This window comes from Hemicordylus capensis, chromosome 2 (genome assembly GCF_027244095.1).
Source record: "Hemicordylus capensis ecotype Gifberg chromosome 2, rHemCap1.1.pri, whole genome shotgun sequence".
Classification (NCBI taxonomy): Eukaryota; Metazoa; Chordata; class Lepidosauria; order Squamata; family Cordylidae; genus Hemicordylus; species Hemicordylus capensis.
The window spans coordinates 3008748-3022950 of record NC_069658.1 but is presented as its reverse complement, the minus strand read 5'-3'; the positions used below and the strand labels follow the sequence as shown (position 1 = coordinate 3022950).

The following is a 14203-nucleotide window of genomic DNA, read 5'->3' as shown; positions in this document are numbered from 1 at the left end:
TTAAACCACCCTGAGCTATTCTGGAAGGGAGGTCTAGAAACTGAATAAATAAATAAAATTAATGACCGTGTGAACCGTGCTGCCATCTTCACCAATCACTTGTTACTCTTTGGGTCCACATGCAGACACAGGTAGCGGCAGATGATTGCGGGGGGGGGGGGGGGGGAGGGCAGATGAGACAGATCCAGACCCTGTAGTTTGCATACAATTTGCAGAGGGTCAGAACTTCCTCGATGGCTGGGCATGTGTGCATCCCTCGCGCTGCCAGAGAAGTTTCCAACGTACAAGTGGTAATCCTGGGCCAATATAGTGGGGATTGTTTTGGCTGAAGGAAAGCCACCCCCCACCCAAGGAGATCTGTGCTGACAATGGGGAGGCCATCACCACATCCCAAGAACTTTTGGGAAGAGGTCCTGGCCTAGGCAATCATGCAGTGGCCCTGAATCCTCCAACATCGACTTGCTCACTGGGTTTTGTGGAGCCACTAGGTGAGGGTGATGGAGGGAAGGGGTGATTTTTTAAAAAAATGTAGCACTAGAAAAGAATCCAAGTGATGCTCTGGGAAGAACCACCACCACTGTCCAGGATCCCTTGGAAACCTTCAGGCAATCAAGGAATTGTGCCTTGGAGATGAGGCCTTGAGATGTTCTAGCTCTGCTCCTCATTTCTCCTCATTCCCACACACAAAGCGTCATTAACCCATGCTTGGCTCTCTGTAGCTCATGTTCTTTCACAGCACTACCATGAGGTGGTGTAACTTGCTGCGAAGGGAGCTCTGGGGAAGACGTTCCCTGGGGGTCGAAACAAGGGAGAGGCAGGGCCCAGCGCCAGGCAGTTCGGCCCTTCATATTTCTTCCCCTTCAAAACTTAAAAGAGCAGCTGCTGTGGCAGAAGGAAGAGGCTGGGGTCACAGGGGTCCGCTTTCAACCCTTTCTCTTAGCACAGCAGCCCCAACAGAAAAGGTTCTCCCCACCAGGGCCAGGGTTATAATTGAACTGATTCAATGAAACAGATTGCCAAGAAGTTTAGGACTGATAAAGGAAATACTTTCCCCACACAATGCATAATTAACCTCTGTGGAATTCTCTGCCACAAGATGTGGCAACCAGGATGGCTTTAAGAGGGGTTTAGATAAATTGGTGGAGGACAGATCTATCAATGGCTTCTAGCTGGTGGGACGCTATAGGTCACTTCCAGCCTCAGAGGCAGGATGCCTCTAAAAACCGTTTGCAGTGGACCAACAGCAGCAGAGAGGGCATGTCCTCACAGCTCTTGCCTGTGGGCTTCCCAGGGGCGTCTGGTGGACCACTGTGAGAAACAGGATGCTGGACTAGATGGGCTTCCTTGGGCCTGATCCAGCAGGGCTGTTCTCATGTTCTTAACAAGCGGGGGAACAAGCGCCCCTGGCCCCATGGGGGTTGGGGGGCACTGGCTGGAACCCATCCTGCTCTTAGCTCTCCCCTCCCACCTTCCTGACTGTCTCAGTGGCAAGTTGCTGGCTCCTGACCGGAGTGTGTGATGTTATTTGCACTGGAGCGAGAGCGGGCAGGCTGAGCATGTTTTATTTTCCACCCTCCCTGTCCATAGAGTCCTTCTGCAGCAAAGACAGGCAGGGAGAAGGAGGGTGGGGGCTCACTGCTGACCCCAGCCAGGGCCCTCTTCAGTCTTGCTACACCCTTGCATCTGTGAAGAGCGGCTCTCCACAATGTAGAAGAAGATGAGCACACACATTCCCAACTAGTACATAGGAAGCTGCCATATACTGAGTCAAGACCATTGGTCTATCTAGCTCAGTACTGTCTGCACAGACTGGCAGCGGCTTCTCCAAGGTTGCAGGCGGGAATCTCTCTCAGCTCTGTCTTGGAGACGCTGCTAGGGAGGGGACTTGGAACCTAGATGCCCTTCCCTGAGTGGCTCCATCCCTGAAGGGGAATCTCTTACAGTGCTCACACATCAAGTCTCCCTGCTTAGCTAAGGGGACAAGTCCTTGCTTGCTTCCACAAGACCTGGAGTAAGAGAGTGCAAGTAGCTTTGAGAGGAAAGGGAAGAATGCCTGTAACACCTTCTGGTTTAAACACTACAACAGACAAGACCTGGCATTGAAGTAGGATGCTACTGCCCCCTGCTGGCACTCAACAGCAGCAGCAAGAAGAAGAAAAGGCAAGTTGACCCCACCTTAAATAAATCCTTAGTGCCACCACCTGAGGCGGGCAAAGGTGGTCCTGAGGGCGATGGGTGCAGCTCACATGAGGCGTGCATGGACACCTCGGCTCTTTCACCCCTTACCCATTCGTTTTCTAGGCTCTAGTACAGAAGAAGAGTCAATTGAGCACTGAGGCGCAAGGCTTCCTTGACATTTGCATTGCAGGGGACTCTGGGCAAATGAGCCCCCCCCCCCGGCAGCTCGGCCTTTGGGCCTCTGCAGTTATTTCTTTGGGGGACAGCTAGAAAAGCAACCAAGTGAGGCTGCCCCTGGAAGAGCCACAAGAGCCGTCTACCCTCCCGCAACCCTTCAACAGGCCCTGGAACCAGAGAGGCTGCACTCTTGAGCATGGCCGTCCTGCGCCTCTGCTCACAGCCAACGAGGAGAGACTTTCCCGGACAGAAACGTCGTGGTCTGTCAGAGCAAAGGCAGGCAAGGCACCTGGTCGGAGGGAGACGCCCAGCATCATGCAGCATGGGCTTGGGCCAAAGGTCAGTCGCTGGTCCATTCAACAGGCAAAGCAGCTCTAGACAGACAGGCTGACACGATGAGGAGGAAGACGCACCAAGGCAGGGATCCTGATCACTAGGCTACTGAATGTGAATGCAACACCTAAATGCAGAGAGAGCTTGGAAGTCCAGAATACCAAACCACTTATTGTAGTCTGAGCAAAGGGGAGGCTGGAGCTGGCCAGAAAGCTCAAGCCATGTGCAAAGAGCCAGGTCATGGGTGGCCACCTCCCTGAGCAAGGGAGCGAGGAAAAGATTCCTCCCGCGGTGGCTTTTCAGCAGCTCCTTTCAGGCAGCCGTCCAACCCCTGCCTGCCTGCGAGACGGGAGGAGAGCCCTGGGCTGACTCTGCACACGAGAAAGGCTGGCTGCACGTACAAGGAGTCCGGAGTCCAGCCGCTTCTCTTGACTTTCTAGGGGCCAGACTCCTGCAACGAAGAAACCGCGAGTAGCGGAAGGGGGCCTTGCTGACCCCACCGAGTTTCAAGAACCACCACGACTGCGACAAATATTTGATATTCTGCTCTTCAACCAAAGTTCTCAAAGCAGGTTACATAGCTTACATATTATTATTATTATTTTTTTACAGAGCCAGCATAGTGTAGTGGTGAGAGTGCTGGACTAGGACCAGGGAGACCCGAGTTCAAATCCCAATCCAGCCATGAAACTAGCTGTGTGACTCTGGGCCAGTCACTTCTCTCTCAGACTAACCTACTGCACAGGGTTGTTGTGAAAGAGAAACTCAAGTAGGTAGTACACCGCTCTGGGCTCCTTGGAGGAAGAGTGGGATATAAATGCAAAATAAATAAATAGCAAAACAAACAATACATAAACAAGATGTATATTACCTGCACCTACTCTTGAGGTTCAAGCGGCACCACACCAGCTGCTGGACAGAAGGACCTTTAAAATTCTCTGTGCCCGAAACAAGGCAAATCTAAAATCTAGTTCTTCCTCTTGCTCATCATTTTCTTCTCCCAAGGAGCTCAGGACAACGTGGTTGATTTCTGCTTCTGATTTTCACAACAATCCTGAAAGGTAGGTCAGGTTACTGGGCCAGGGTAATCCAGTGAGGTTTCTGACTGAGGCCCTATTCAGACCACGTGGCATTTCGCACGGCCTCCCTCTGGAAGCCACGGCTTGCCAACCTCCACTACGCCATGTGCCAACACAAGTAACAGCGGCACGGCGATGGCTGGAGCTGGGGGCAGGATGATCTCCCCACCCCGCCTGCCCGCCCCCCAGGGTGCCCTGCACTCTGAGTCCGGAGCAGCCACTGTGGGTGGTACAGCTGCTCCCGCCCCCAGTTGCTGCCAGAAGCTCCTTAACTGGGTGGCGGTCGCCCAGATGATTGACAGCTGAGGTTAAGCCGAGGTTTTGCTTAACCTCAGCTAAACGCCAGGCCTATTAACTTATTTATATACCGCCCAAAATGCATGGGTTAAAACTCAGGGTTAGTGCACTGAAATCGGGCTCAGTCCTGGTGCTTCACACACACACAGCCAAGCCCGGGCTGAGCTACCCTAGGCTGCACGTGTGAACAGCCTGGGGATGTTGTATGAGCGTAGAGACATCCATATGCTCGTACATGCTTGTGTGTGAATGACTGTACCTGTGCTCATTTTAAAACTGAAGCTGGGTACAGGCCCTTCCAATGCAGGGCACAAAGAGGAAGGGCACTGCTGTACTTGTGTTCCACCTGTGTCAGCAACCACACCTGCAGAGCGCTGTGCACACTCATAGGAGTTTAACATAACTTGTGAATAGGGCTCCGGTGTGGGATCTGTGTCTGGGGCTCCCCGCTTCCTTAGTCACTATGCCAAACTGATCCTCCTTGCTTGTGGGCCCAACGCGAAAGTGTCCCCCAGCACTTTCCTCCCCATCTCTCTTCCTTCTGCTCCTCCTCTTCTTGAAGGAATTTAAATTCTGCATTAGCCCCCAAAGTTAAGTCAATATCAAAGTTAGGCCATTTTTGGGAAGGCAGTATAGAAATCATTTTTTTAAAAAAAATATTAAAAACCTGCAGTTTATTTTAAGGAGGACCAGGCCTCACTTTTTCAATGCAAAAAGGGGCTGGACAAGGAGAGGAGAGCTGGTCTGCTGGTAGCAAGCATGACTTTTCCCCAGCTAAGCAGGGTCCACCCTGGTTGCATATGAATGGGAGACTAGAAGTATAAGCACTGTAAGAGATTCCCCTTCTTAGGGGATGGAGCCGCTCTGGGAAGAGCAGAAGGTTCCAAGTTCCCTCCCTGGCAGCATCTCCAAGATAGGGCTGAGAGAGACTCCTGCCTGCAACCTTGGAGAAGCCGCTGCCAGTCTGTGAAGACAATACTGAGCTAGATGGACCAAAGGCTAGACTCAGTATCTGGCAGCTTCCTGAGTGTCGTATGGTGGTGCTAAGCATGCCAAATGATCCTGAACATCTGCCAAAGCAGAGAAAAACCCAAACGGAGCCACTTCCCAGTGGCTCTATGGCAAATTGCTCTTCCTGTGAGAAGATGAAGATCTCCAATTGGCAACAGCTGCCTATAACAAAGAATGAGCCAACACACAGAAGACAAGTTTAATGGCGATTCATTATATTCTCCTTCTGTCAAGTATAAACAGTCAAACACACGGGATTCATTCTGAACAGACTGGCTGGCAAACAGGAGACCAAGATCAGATGCACAGTGCTGAGACAGAAACCAGACGCATGCTACATGTTTGGCTGATGGTGATGAGGCTGCTGCCCTGCAGAGACCACAAATTCTTTGCTACCCACCGCTGGGGCTAATGCGAGTCCGTGGGATTGATCAAACAAGGGGGACTAACAGAAGCTGCGGCAGAGGCAGGCTACCAATGGAGCATCTCTCTGCAAGCCATCACTGCACTATTGGTCAGTTATCCAAACCCCTCTTCGAGCCATCCAGGTTGTGGGCTGTCACCATATCTTGTGGCAGAGAGTTCCACAAGTGGATGATGCGTTGTGTGAAAAAGTACCTCCGTTTGTTGGTCCTAGATTTCCTGGCAATCAATTTCATGGGATGACCCCTGGTTCTAGTGTTACGTGAGAGGGAGAAGAATTTCTCTCTATCTACTCTCTCCACACCATGCATGATTTTATAGACCTCTATCATGTCTCCTCGCGGAGATCTCCCCCCCTAAACTAAATAGCCCCAGGTGTTGTGGCCTTGCCTCATAAGAAAGGTGCTCCAGGCCCCGTATCATCTTGGTTACCCTCTTCTGTACCTTTTCCACTTCTACAATGCAGGAACTGTACGCAGTACTCCAAATGTGGCAGCACCATAGATCTGTATAAGGGCATGATATTTTTATTTTCAATCCCCTTCCTAATGATCCCTAACAAGGAATTTGTCTTTTTCACAGCTGCTATGCATGGAGTTGACATTTTCACAATCACGACATAAACTTCTGTCTGCAAAGCTCAGGGGACCAAAGCTCCCTTGGTGTGAGCCTTGTCTTCTTAGGAGCTGCTTCCAAACTGAGCCTCCTCAGGAACGTGGCCCCTCCCACAAGCTGGGTGACTCAACTGCACCTAATCCCCACCCACCGTCTGGAAGCTGCTTGGACTGTACGGTCTGCTTGACTGGCAAGTGTGTTGTTGCTGGTGGGAGGGAGAGAAGGTAGTCGGATGCCGAGGCAGCTGCCAACTGGAATACTCCTGCTCCAGCAACAGGCCTCCTCTGTTCCCTGCTGGACAGGGCGACTGTATTGCTGAGACCGAAATCTATCCAGCACTAGCCCCCCTGCAGCCAAGACAGGTTTCCACCTGCACTTGGGGGAATTGTACCCAGGAAGTAAAGCACAAGAGCCAGCACGGATGAAGAGGGTAAGGATGGGGTGGGGAGAAGGAGCCTGTCTGGTTCCAATAAGGGCAAAGGAAGCAGAAGCCCCAGCAACTGCTGACCAACACTAGAAATTATCTGCAGGGAGGAGGTTTGAGGCCAGTTTCAGATGCTTGCAAAGAATGAGTGCTGGCAGACAGAATTTCTGCAGTCAAGTATTTTGGGGTGCCCAGTCACCAAATAATATTCCATTTAGGGTGAGAAGGGTTTCTCCCCCCAAACCAGTCATTAGACAACATTGCCATTAGGCGTCTAGAACAGCAGCAGAGGCACAAGTTCTCTTAGGTCCTTAGGAACTGTGCAAGAAAAGAAAGGAAAGGTCGTTTCCAGGCAGAGCAGGCTCCAGCCGAGCTGAGCAGCCAACGCTCTTGTCCCTGGGCTGAGCCAAGAAAACACGTCCCTGGGAGCAATGGCCCCCTGCCAGATACATCAACACCAGCAGGAATACAGAGAGAGAAAGAGAGAGAGAGATGCGTGCATAGCCGAAGAGGCCGCCAGAGTAAGGCTCTAGGTTAAGGCAATGGATAGCGGCTCTCCATAGTGCAGGATCGCACTGGATGAGGCCCTCTGAGAACGTGCAACCCACTTCAGCAGAGGGGCAGAAGGGGACTCTCCCAGCTGCTGGCCCGGCAGGCACTCATTCAGCCACACAGGAAAAACAGGTGAAGGACACAGACCAAGAGCTAGCTGGCCCACAGCCGCTGCAGAACAAAAGAGCTTTGCTGCAAGAGCATTTTCCAAGTCTGTGCGGGAGCAGGGCTGCAAGTCATACGAATGGTTTCCACCGAGGCAGCCGGACAGGCTTGCCCATTACTCACCTCTGAAGAGAAGGGATCTTTCCAAGGCGTAGCCGACAATACAAGCCAGCCCTGCGGATTAGAACTCAACTAGGGCCCGGCCCACAATGCGCAGCCAGGAGGTCCGACCGGTCCTTCCTGCACAAGGTATTGCAGGAGTTGGTTTCTGCAGCCAAGACTGAGGCAATGCTCACCCACTCCTTGCCTGCAATAAGGGGACCCTGGTCCACACTCAGAAACTAAGCTGGGTTTGAACAGGGGTGGGCTAATTTAGCAAGAAGTCTTTATTGTCTGCGTTATACAGTAGTGCAAACAGACTTTAAGGGCTCAGTCCCCCACAGGCTGTGGCTGCACAACTCCCACTAACTTCCGTGGCGGTCAAGCATAACCCCACTTTAAAGAACAGAAGTTGTGCGGCCACCGAGCCTGGGGAGGGGTGGAGGGGTGGGGGCTGCAGCTGAGGCGATTCTATCCTACCCAGAATGTGTGAACGCACTCCCCCCCCCCGCCCACGGGGCTCTAGGACACCCCAAATGCTCAGTCCCTACATTTCCAGAGGGCATCCAGCAGGCACCTTGAGGAGCATGGCAAGGAGACAGTGGGCCTGTTTACAGAAATACATGAAACACTCAGGTATTAATAAACAGCAGCCTAAGAATATATAATACAGCTGTCGGATCCCTCTTTGTCAAAAGATGTACAGCGCTCCCAGCGTTGTGTGTGTGTGTGTGTGGGGGGGTAGGTGCAAGTACCCGATTCGCACCAGGCTAATACAAAATGCAGCCAGAGGGAGGCAGGGCGAGAGGAGCTCTTTCCATTCCAAGGTGGGTGGGCGGGCAGGCGGGGGGCCGAGGAGCAAGCGCTCAGGGACCCGGGTCACTGAAGTAGGCGCTGGCCTCCAGGAGCAGCCCCTTGGCGTAAACGCGCACCGTGTAGAAGAGGGTGAGGAAGTCCTGAGTGCTGAAGACCGTGTCGGCGAGGGCAAAGGTGAGCGTGGAGGGGATGAAGCCTCGGCCATACTCCACCATCCATGTGCCGGCACTCCACTGCACAGAGGTGGCCTCTCCAGAGCGGTGGACGATGGTGTCTCCTGCAGCACAGAGAGGCAGACGGCACTCAGTCTCTCCCCTGGCCCCTTCGCCCTCCTCCAGAGACCCAGCCCCGCCACTCACCTGGGTAGTAGATCTCACTTTTGGTCATCCCTTCCTTCCACTGCCGGAAGGTCCCGGAGATGACCGTGTCGTAAATATCGGCCCAGTATCGACCTAGGAGGAGGAGGAGGTCGGGTCAAGATGGCAGGAGCATTTCTTTCTTTTACATTTATCTATCTAATTTGTACACCGCCCCAAACTTTCGTCTCTGGGTGGTTAACAATAACATAAAACAAGTTTAAAACGTACACAAAACTTAGAACAACTTAAACAACTTAGAAGTCAAGAGCAGATTTAGGAACCAATGCAGGGAAGTAGCAGAGATCCGACTGCTTCCAAGAAGTGGCTGCAACCACAATGTGATGGCCAAGCAGCATCCAACATCCAGCCTGAGCTGACTCCCAAGGCCCCTTGGTGCCTGTCAGTAGGACAAGGTGAGGAGGGGAGAGACGGAGACTGGGGGTGTTTCTTGCTCACACAAGACCTTCTGTACAAGCTGCACTCGAGAGGACAAGAGGCTGCACTGGGCTGGAATGGAAGCGTGGCCAAGGGACCAAAGCCCCTCAGCAGCCAGCTCCTTTATATATCGTGCCATCATGAATAAGGAGCAGGTGGGTCCACTGTAAGCCCCATCAGCCATTTAACCCAACCAGGCAAAATGGTGGCCACGAGACTGTACTGCAGTCAAACAAATTCACAATTTGTTATCATCCAAAAGTGTTGGGCCATTATGCAGAAATAATCAAAGGTGATATTTTGATACCCAGTCCGAAGCTACCTGGAGGGGTGGGAAAGAGGTAGAAGAGCATATAGTCGCATGCTTAAGAAACTGCCCTTCTTATACAGTTGCCTGTTCAACTCGAAAAAACAATCGGTGGATTGTTAACTCGTTAAAGAGAAATGATTAAAGGCAACTGTCAACATATACACACACTAATAATTGTCAACAGATACTGAATTCAGATAATCACTGCAGATTTTCTTGCATACGAGGCAAAGTAAAGGTACAGGTGAAACTCGGAAAATTAGAATATCGTGCAAAAGTCCATTAATTTCAGTAATGCAAATTAAAAGGTGAAACTGATATATGAGACAGACACATTACATGCAAAGCGAGATAAGTCAAGCCTTAATTTGTTATAATTGTGATGATCATGGCGTACAGCTCATGAAAACCCCAAAGCCACAATCTCAGAAAATTAGAATATTACATGGAACCAAGAAGACAAGGATTGAAGAATAGAACAATATCGGACCTCTGAAAAGTATACAGTGTACTGTGCTTGACTGGCCAGCAAACTCGCCTGACCTGACCCCATAGAGAATCTATGGGGCATTGCCAAGAGAAGGATGAGAGACATGAGACCAAACAATGCAGAAGAGCTGAAGGCTGCTAATGAAGCATCCTGGTCTTCCATAACACCTCATCAGTGCCACAGGCTGATAGCATCCATGCCTCGCCGCATTGAGGCAGTAATTGCTGCAAAAGGGGCCCAAACCAAGTACTGAATACATATGCATGCTTATACTTTTCAGAGGTCCGATATTGTTCTATTCTTCAATCCTTGTCTTCTTGGTTCCATGTAATATTCTAATTTTCTGAGATTGTGGATTTGGGGTTTTCATGACCTGTACGCCATGATCATCACAATTATAACAAATTAAGGCTTGACTTATCTCGCTTTGCATGTAATGCGTCTGTCTCATATATCAGTTTCACCTTTTAATTTGCATTACTGAAATTAATGGACTTTTGCACGATATTCTAATTTTCTGAGTTTCACCTGTAAAATGTGCCATTGAGTCGGTGTGGACTCCTTTTGCCCACAGAGCCCTGCGGTTGTCTGTGGTAGGATACAGGAGGGGTTTGCCATTGCCATCTCCCACGCAATATGAGAGGATGCCTTTCAGCATCTTCCTATATCGCTGCTACCCGATATAGGTGTTTCCCATAGATTGGGGAAGATACCAGCGGGGATTTGAACTGGCAGCTTCTGGCTTGCTAGTCAAGTCATTTCCCCGCTGCTCCATTTGGTGGCTTATTGGAGGCAAAGGAGCCACTTTATTTATCTGGGCAATACAAACCTGGAACTAGCCACACCATTTTTTGTGACTTCCTCCAAGCAAACAAAGGGGGGGGGGGCAAGGCAGCTATCTAAACTTGTGTCTAGACAGAGAGAATCTTTCCCTTGCTGCCCCGCCCCTCACAGCCCCGCCTGCCTCTCTCTTGAAATAATGCCACATATAGGGCTTATATGTGGAGGCCCACAGGGGTGGCTGCAGCGATTCCTGAGAGTGGACGGGGAGTGATGCAGGGCAGCCTGGGATGCACGGGCACCTGGGAGTTGCAGAAGCCCTGCTTCTTCCCAAACACTGCCCTGCGTGACCCAAAGCTCCTGAGAATCAGTCCAGCTGCCCTTGCCAGCGCTGGAGTTATTTATTTATTATTATTATTATTATTTATTTATCAAATTTGTAAACCGCCCCAAACTTTCGTCTCTGGGCCATTTACAATAATATAAACCAGTTAAAAACATATACAAAAACTTAAAAACAATTTTAAAATAACCAGAAATTCGTTTCTGGTGTTGCAGTTAAAGGGCAACCACCACACGACCAAAGGCAACTGCCCGTGTGGTCTGCTGCCTCCTCATGGTGAGGGCTGGATTTCTGATATTGGAAAACCGATTTCCCAACCTGCACAGTCCTACAAACCTCTATCCAGCACTCCAGGATGTGGGCCACTTATATCTGTCAGCAACTTGCCAATAGCCACTTTGTAAGCATGTGAACCAGCACCACCACCACCGCCGAAAGAGTGGACCTCCGCTAAGCTGAGAGAACAGGCGTCTGTTCTCGCCTTTCGGTGTCCCTCAAAGAGAAACCTCTCCCCACTCTGCACCCCCAGCCTTGTGCCAGCTCCCTGCCTGGTTTGATCCAGCTTACCTGAGTGCCCCCCACTGTCAATGGCTGTGCCGAAGAGTAGCACATACTCTGAGAGAGAAGCATGGAGGAGGCACATGGAACCCATCCAGCCTCCAGCATTGACAAACACCCACTGCAAGTCCTCGTCAGGCAGGATGTGCCCCGGGTGCTTCTTGCGCAACTCCACTATGATCTTGGAGAAGGCCAGCTCATGGTCGAGACCTGTGGGAGGAAACACGGAGGACCACCACTGAGCCTTGGCGACAGGGCCTTCTGTTTCTCTTGGACAGAAAGTGAGGAAGATTTCCCGGAAAACGGAGACACCACAACTTGATCTAAAAGCAGACTTTATATAGCAAAGTCTCACTCATAAAGCAGAAAGGCTGTCAGACATATTGCTTTAAATGTAGTATCCAGTCTAATCATTAGACCTCATAAAAGCGGCCTTGCTTGGCAAGGCCAAAGATCACTTTAGATCAACACAGCCGTTAGGAACATCAGAAGCTGCCTCAATGGCCCATCTAACTCTGTATGGCTTACACTGACTGGCAGCAGCTCTCCAAGGTTTCAGGCAGGAGTCTCTCCCAGCCCTACCTGGAGATACTGCCAGGGACTGAACCTGGGACCAAGCGAGGGCTTTTCCAAGGAGCTACAGCCCCATCACTCCTTTCTTTTTTGCAACAAACCTATTTACCCTGCCCAGATTACCTCATTGGTGGCACTGAGTGCCAACTAGCCTACAAAACCCAAATGCCCACAAGCAGGGCTTGATTAAGATTCCTGTTCCCTTTGTCCCAGCGTCAGGTAAACCAAGGTACACGGCTTCCAAGTGTGGATGCTCCATGCTTATCACTGCAAATTATCAATGATTTGCATAGCATGTGACGTTTGATACTCAGGCAGCTAACCTTTGGCAGCCGTATGGGCCAAGACTGTGTAAAGTGCTGTGCACATGGACGATGCATATTGGTGTGCATGCACACGTACACTTTATTAACCACCATCCTCCACAGATATGGCAGTGATGTGGTGGACTCATTCTCAAGGTTATTATTAGCAGTGTGGTGCCTTGAGTAAGTAGCCATTTCCACACATTATGTTAAAAACACATACTATGTACAATGTATGCACAAACAGATCTGTATACATGTACAGTTACTCAGACATCAGGTTCAACACACATAGTAGATCTGTGTCTATCTTATTGTTGTGAGCCGCCCTGGGCAGCAGTGCACTGGAGGAGCGGGGTATAAATAATAATAATAGTAGTAGTAGTAGTACGCCTCCTATCTGCACACTGCATTTGAGTGTACACCTGTACCTAGTCCACTTTTAAAACACACACATGTACAGTTATTCATGCAACACGCATGTGCAATGAACTGTTGGAATGCATGCACCAGGGCTGCACAACTTTGGCCCTCCTGCAAATGTTGGGACTGCAACTCCCATAATCCCCAACTACTGGCCACTGTGGCTAGGGATTATTGGTGTTTCAGTCCAAAAACAGCTGGGGGCCCAAAGTTGAGCAGCCCTGCTGTACAGTGTATGCCTGTACGAATCCACATGCAGATGATTTAGAAAACATGTCCAACATAGGCACAGCAGTACTCGTGTGTACTCCCAGCCATGCCTTCTCCTCCTCCGTTGTCCCCTGCCAATTCATGGTGCAGAAAGATACCCCAGAAGAGAGAACCCCCATTTTCACCTCCTTTGGTGTCTTGGGGTGCTGCTCCCTATGTAGCTGGCACCAAAGGCACAATCCAAGAGTGGGCACACGCAGGGCTGCCAACCTTGCAGGACTAGCCGGGGGTTGCCAGGAATCTGCACCCGTCTCCAGGTGGCTCTTGAGAGCACTACCAGAGTGTCTTTTTTTTTTTTTTTGGCGGCAGCGGCAGCGGGGATTTACACAAAGTCCCCAGGAATAACTGCCAGTCAGTAAATGTGCTATGGTCAAAAGAAGGCACTAAGTTTGCCAATAGTGACTCATATTATTCTTAAGACCTTCCTGTACCCCGCCAACACCCCTCCAGGTTATTTTTTGTAAGATTTGTAAAGGGCCAAGTTGCAGAAAACAGCAGCAGCAGGACCAAGGTGGACTGCACCTGCACAGGGAGGTTCCACCCCCTTCCTTGACCCACACTGTAGAAAGGCAGCGGCAGCAAGAGCAAGGTGAACTGCACCTGTACAGGGAGGTTCTACCACCCCTTGCCTTGATCCACGGTGCACAAAGCCGGCGAAAGCACAGCCAAGGTGGGCTGCGCCTGCACAGGGAGACTCCAGCCCCTTGCCTTGACCCACGTGCACAGCAGCAGCACGGCCAAGGTGGACTGCGCCTGCACAGGGAGGCTCCCCCACCCCCGACCCACCGGCGTGGTGCTTGGCGAGGCGGGCGATCTCCTCGGGGTCGAACTCGAAGCGCCGCGACTCGGAGGCAGCCCAGCTCCGCAGCACTTGCGCCACCAGCGCCGCCGCCGCCACGGCCAAGCCCACGCGCAGGCCTCGTCCGGCCCAGCCCGACCCGGCGCACGGCAGCCCCCGCATCCCGCCGCTGCTCGCCGCCCGGACGGATCCCAGCCAGCCCCTGCGGCAGGACGGGGAGGAGGGAGAGAGAGCGGAGCGCGCGCCTCAAGCGCCAGTAGCCAATAGGCAGCGCCTCCGCTTCGGCGCGGACAGCCAATCGCGACCCGCCTCGGAAACGGCCGCGCGGCGCGTCCGGGCGTCACGCCACGTCCGCTCCCGCGCTCGGCCAATCGCGGCAGCCGTCTTCC

General features: G+C 51.6%; 1 protein-coding gene across 1 annotated transcript; it reads right to left on the bottom strand.

The window, feature by feature from the left end:
* Positions 1 to 5268: 5268 nt before the first annotated feature.
* SIGMAR1 (sigma non-opioid intracellular receptor 1) lies at positions 5269 to 14203 on the bottom strand. The gene is made up of 4 exons (XM_053292944.1): positions 13802 to 14203; positions 11454 to 11654; positions 8529 to 8621; positions 5269 to 8446 (listed from the first exon to the last, which is right to left on the bottom strand). The coding sequence occupies exons 1-4, from the start codon at positions 13974 to 13976 to the stop codon at positions 8220 to 8222; spliced, it is 696 nt and encodes a 231-aa protein (XP_053148919.1). The 5' UTR covers positions 13977 to 14203; the 3' UTR covers positions 5269 to 8219.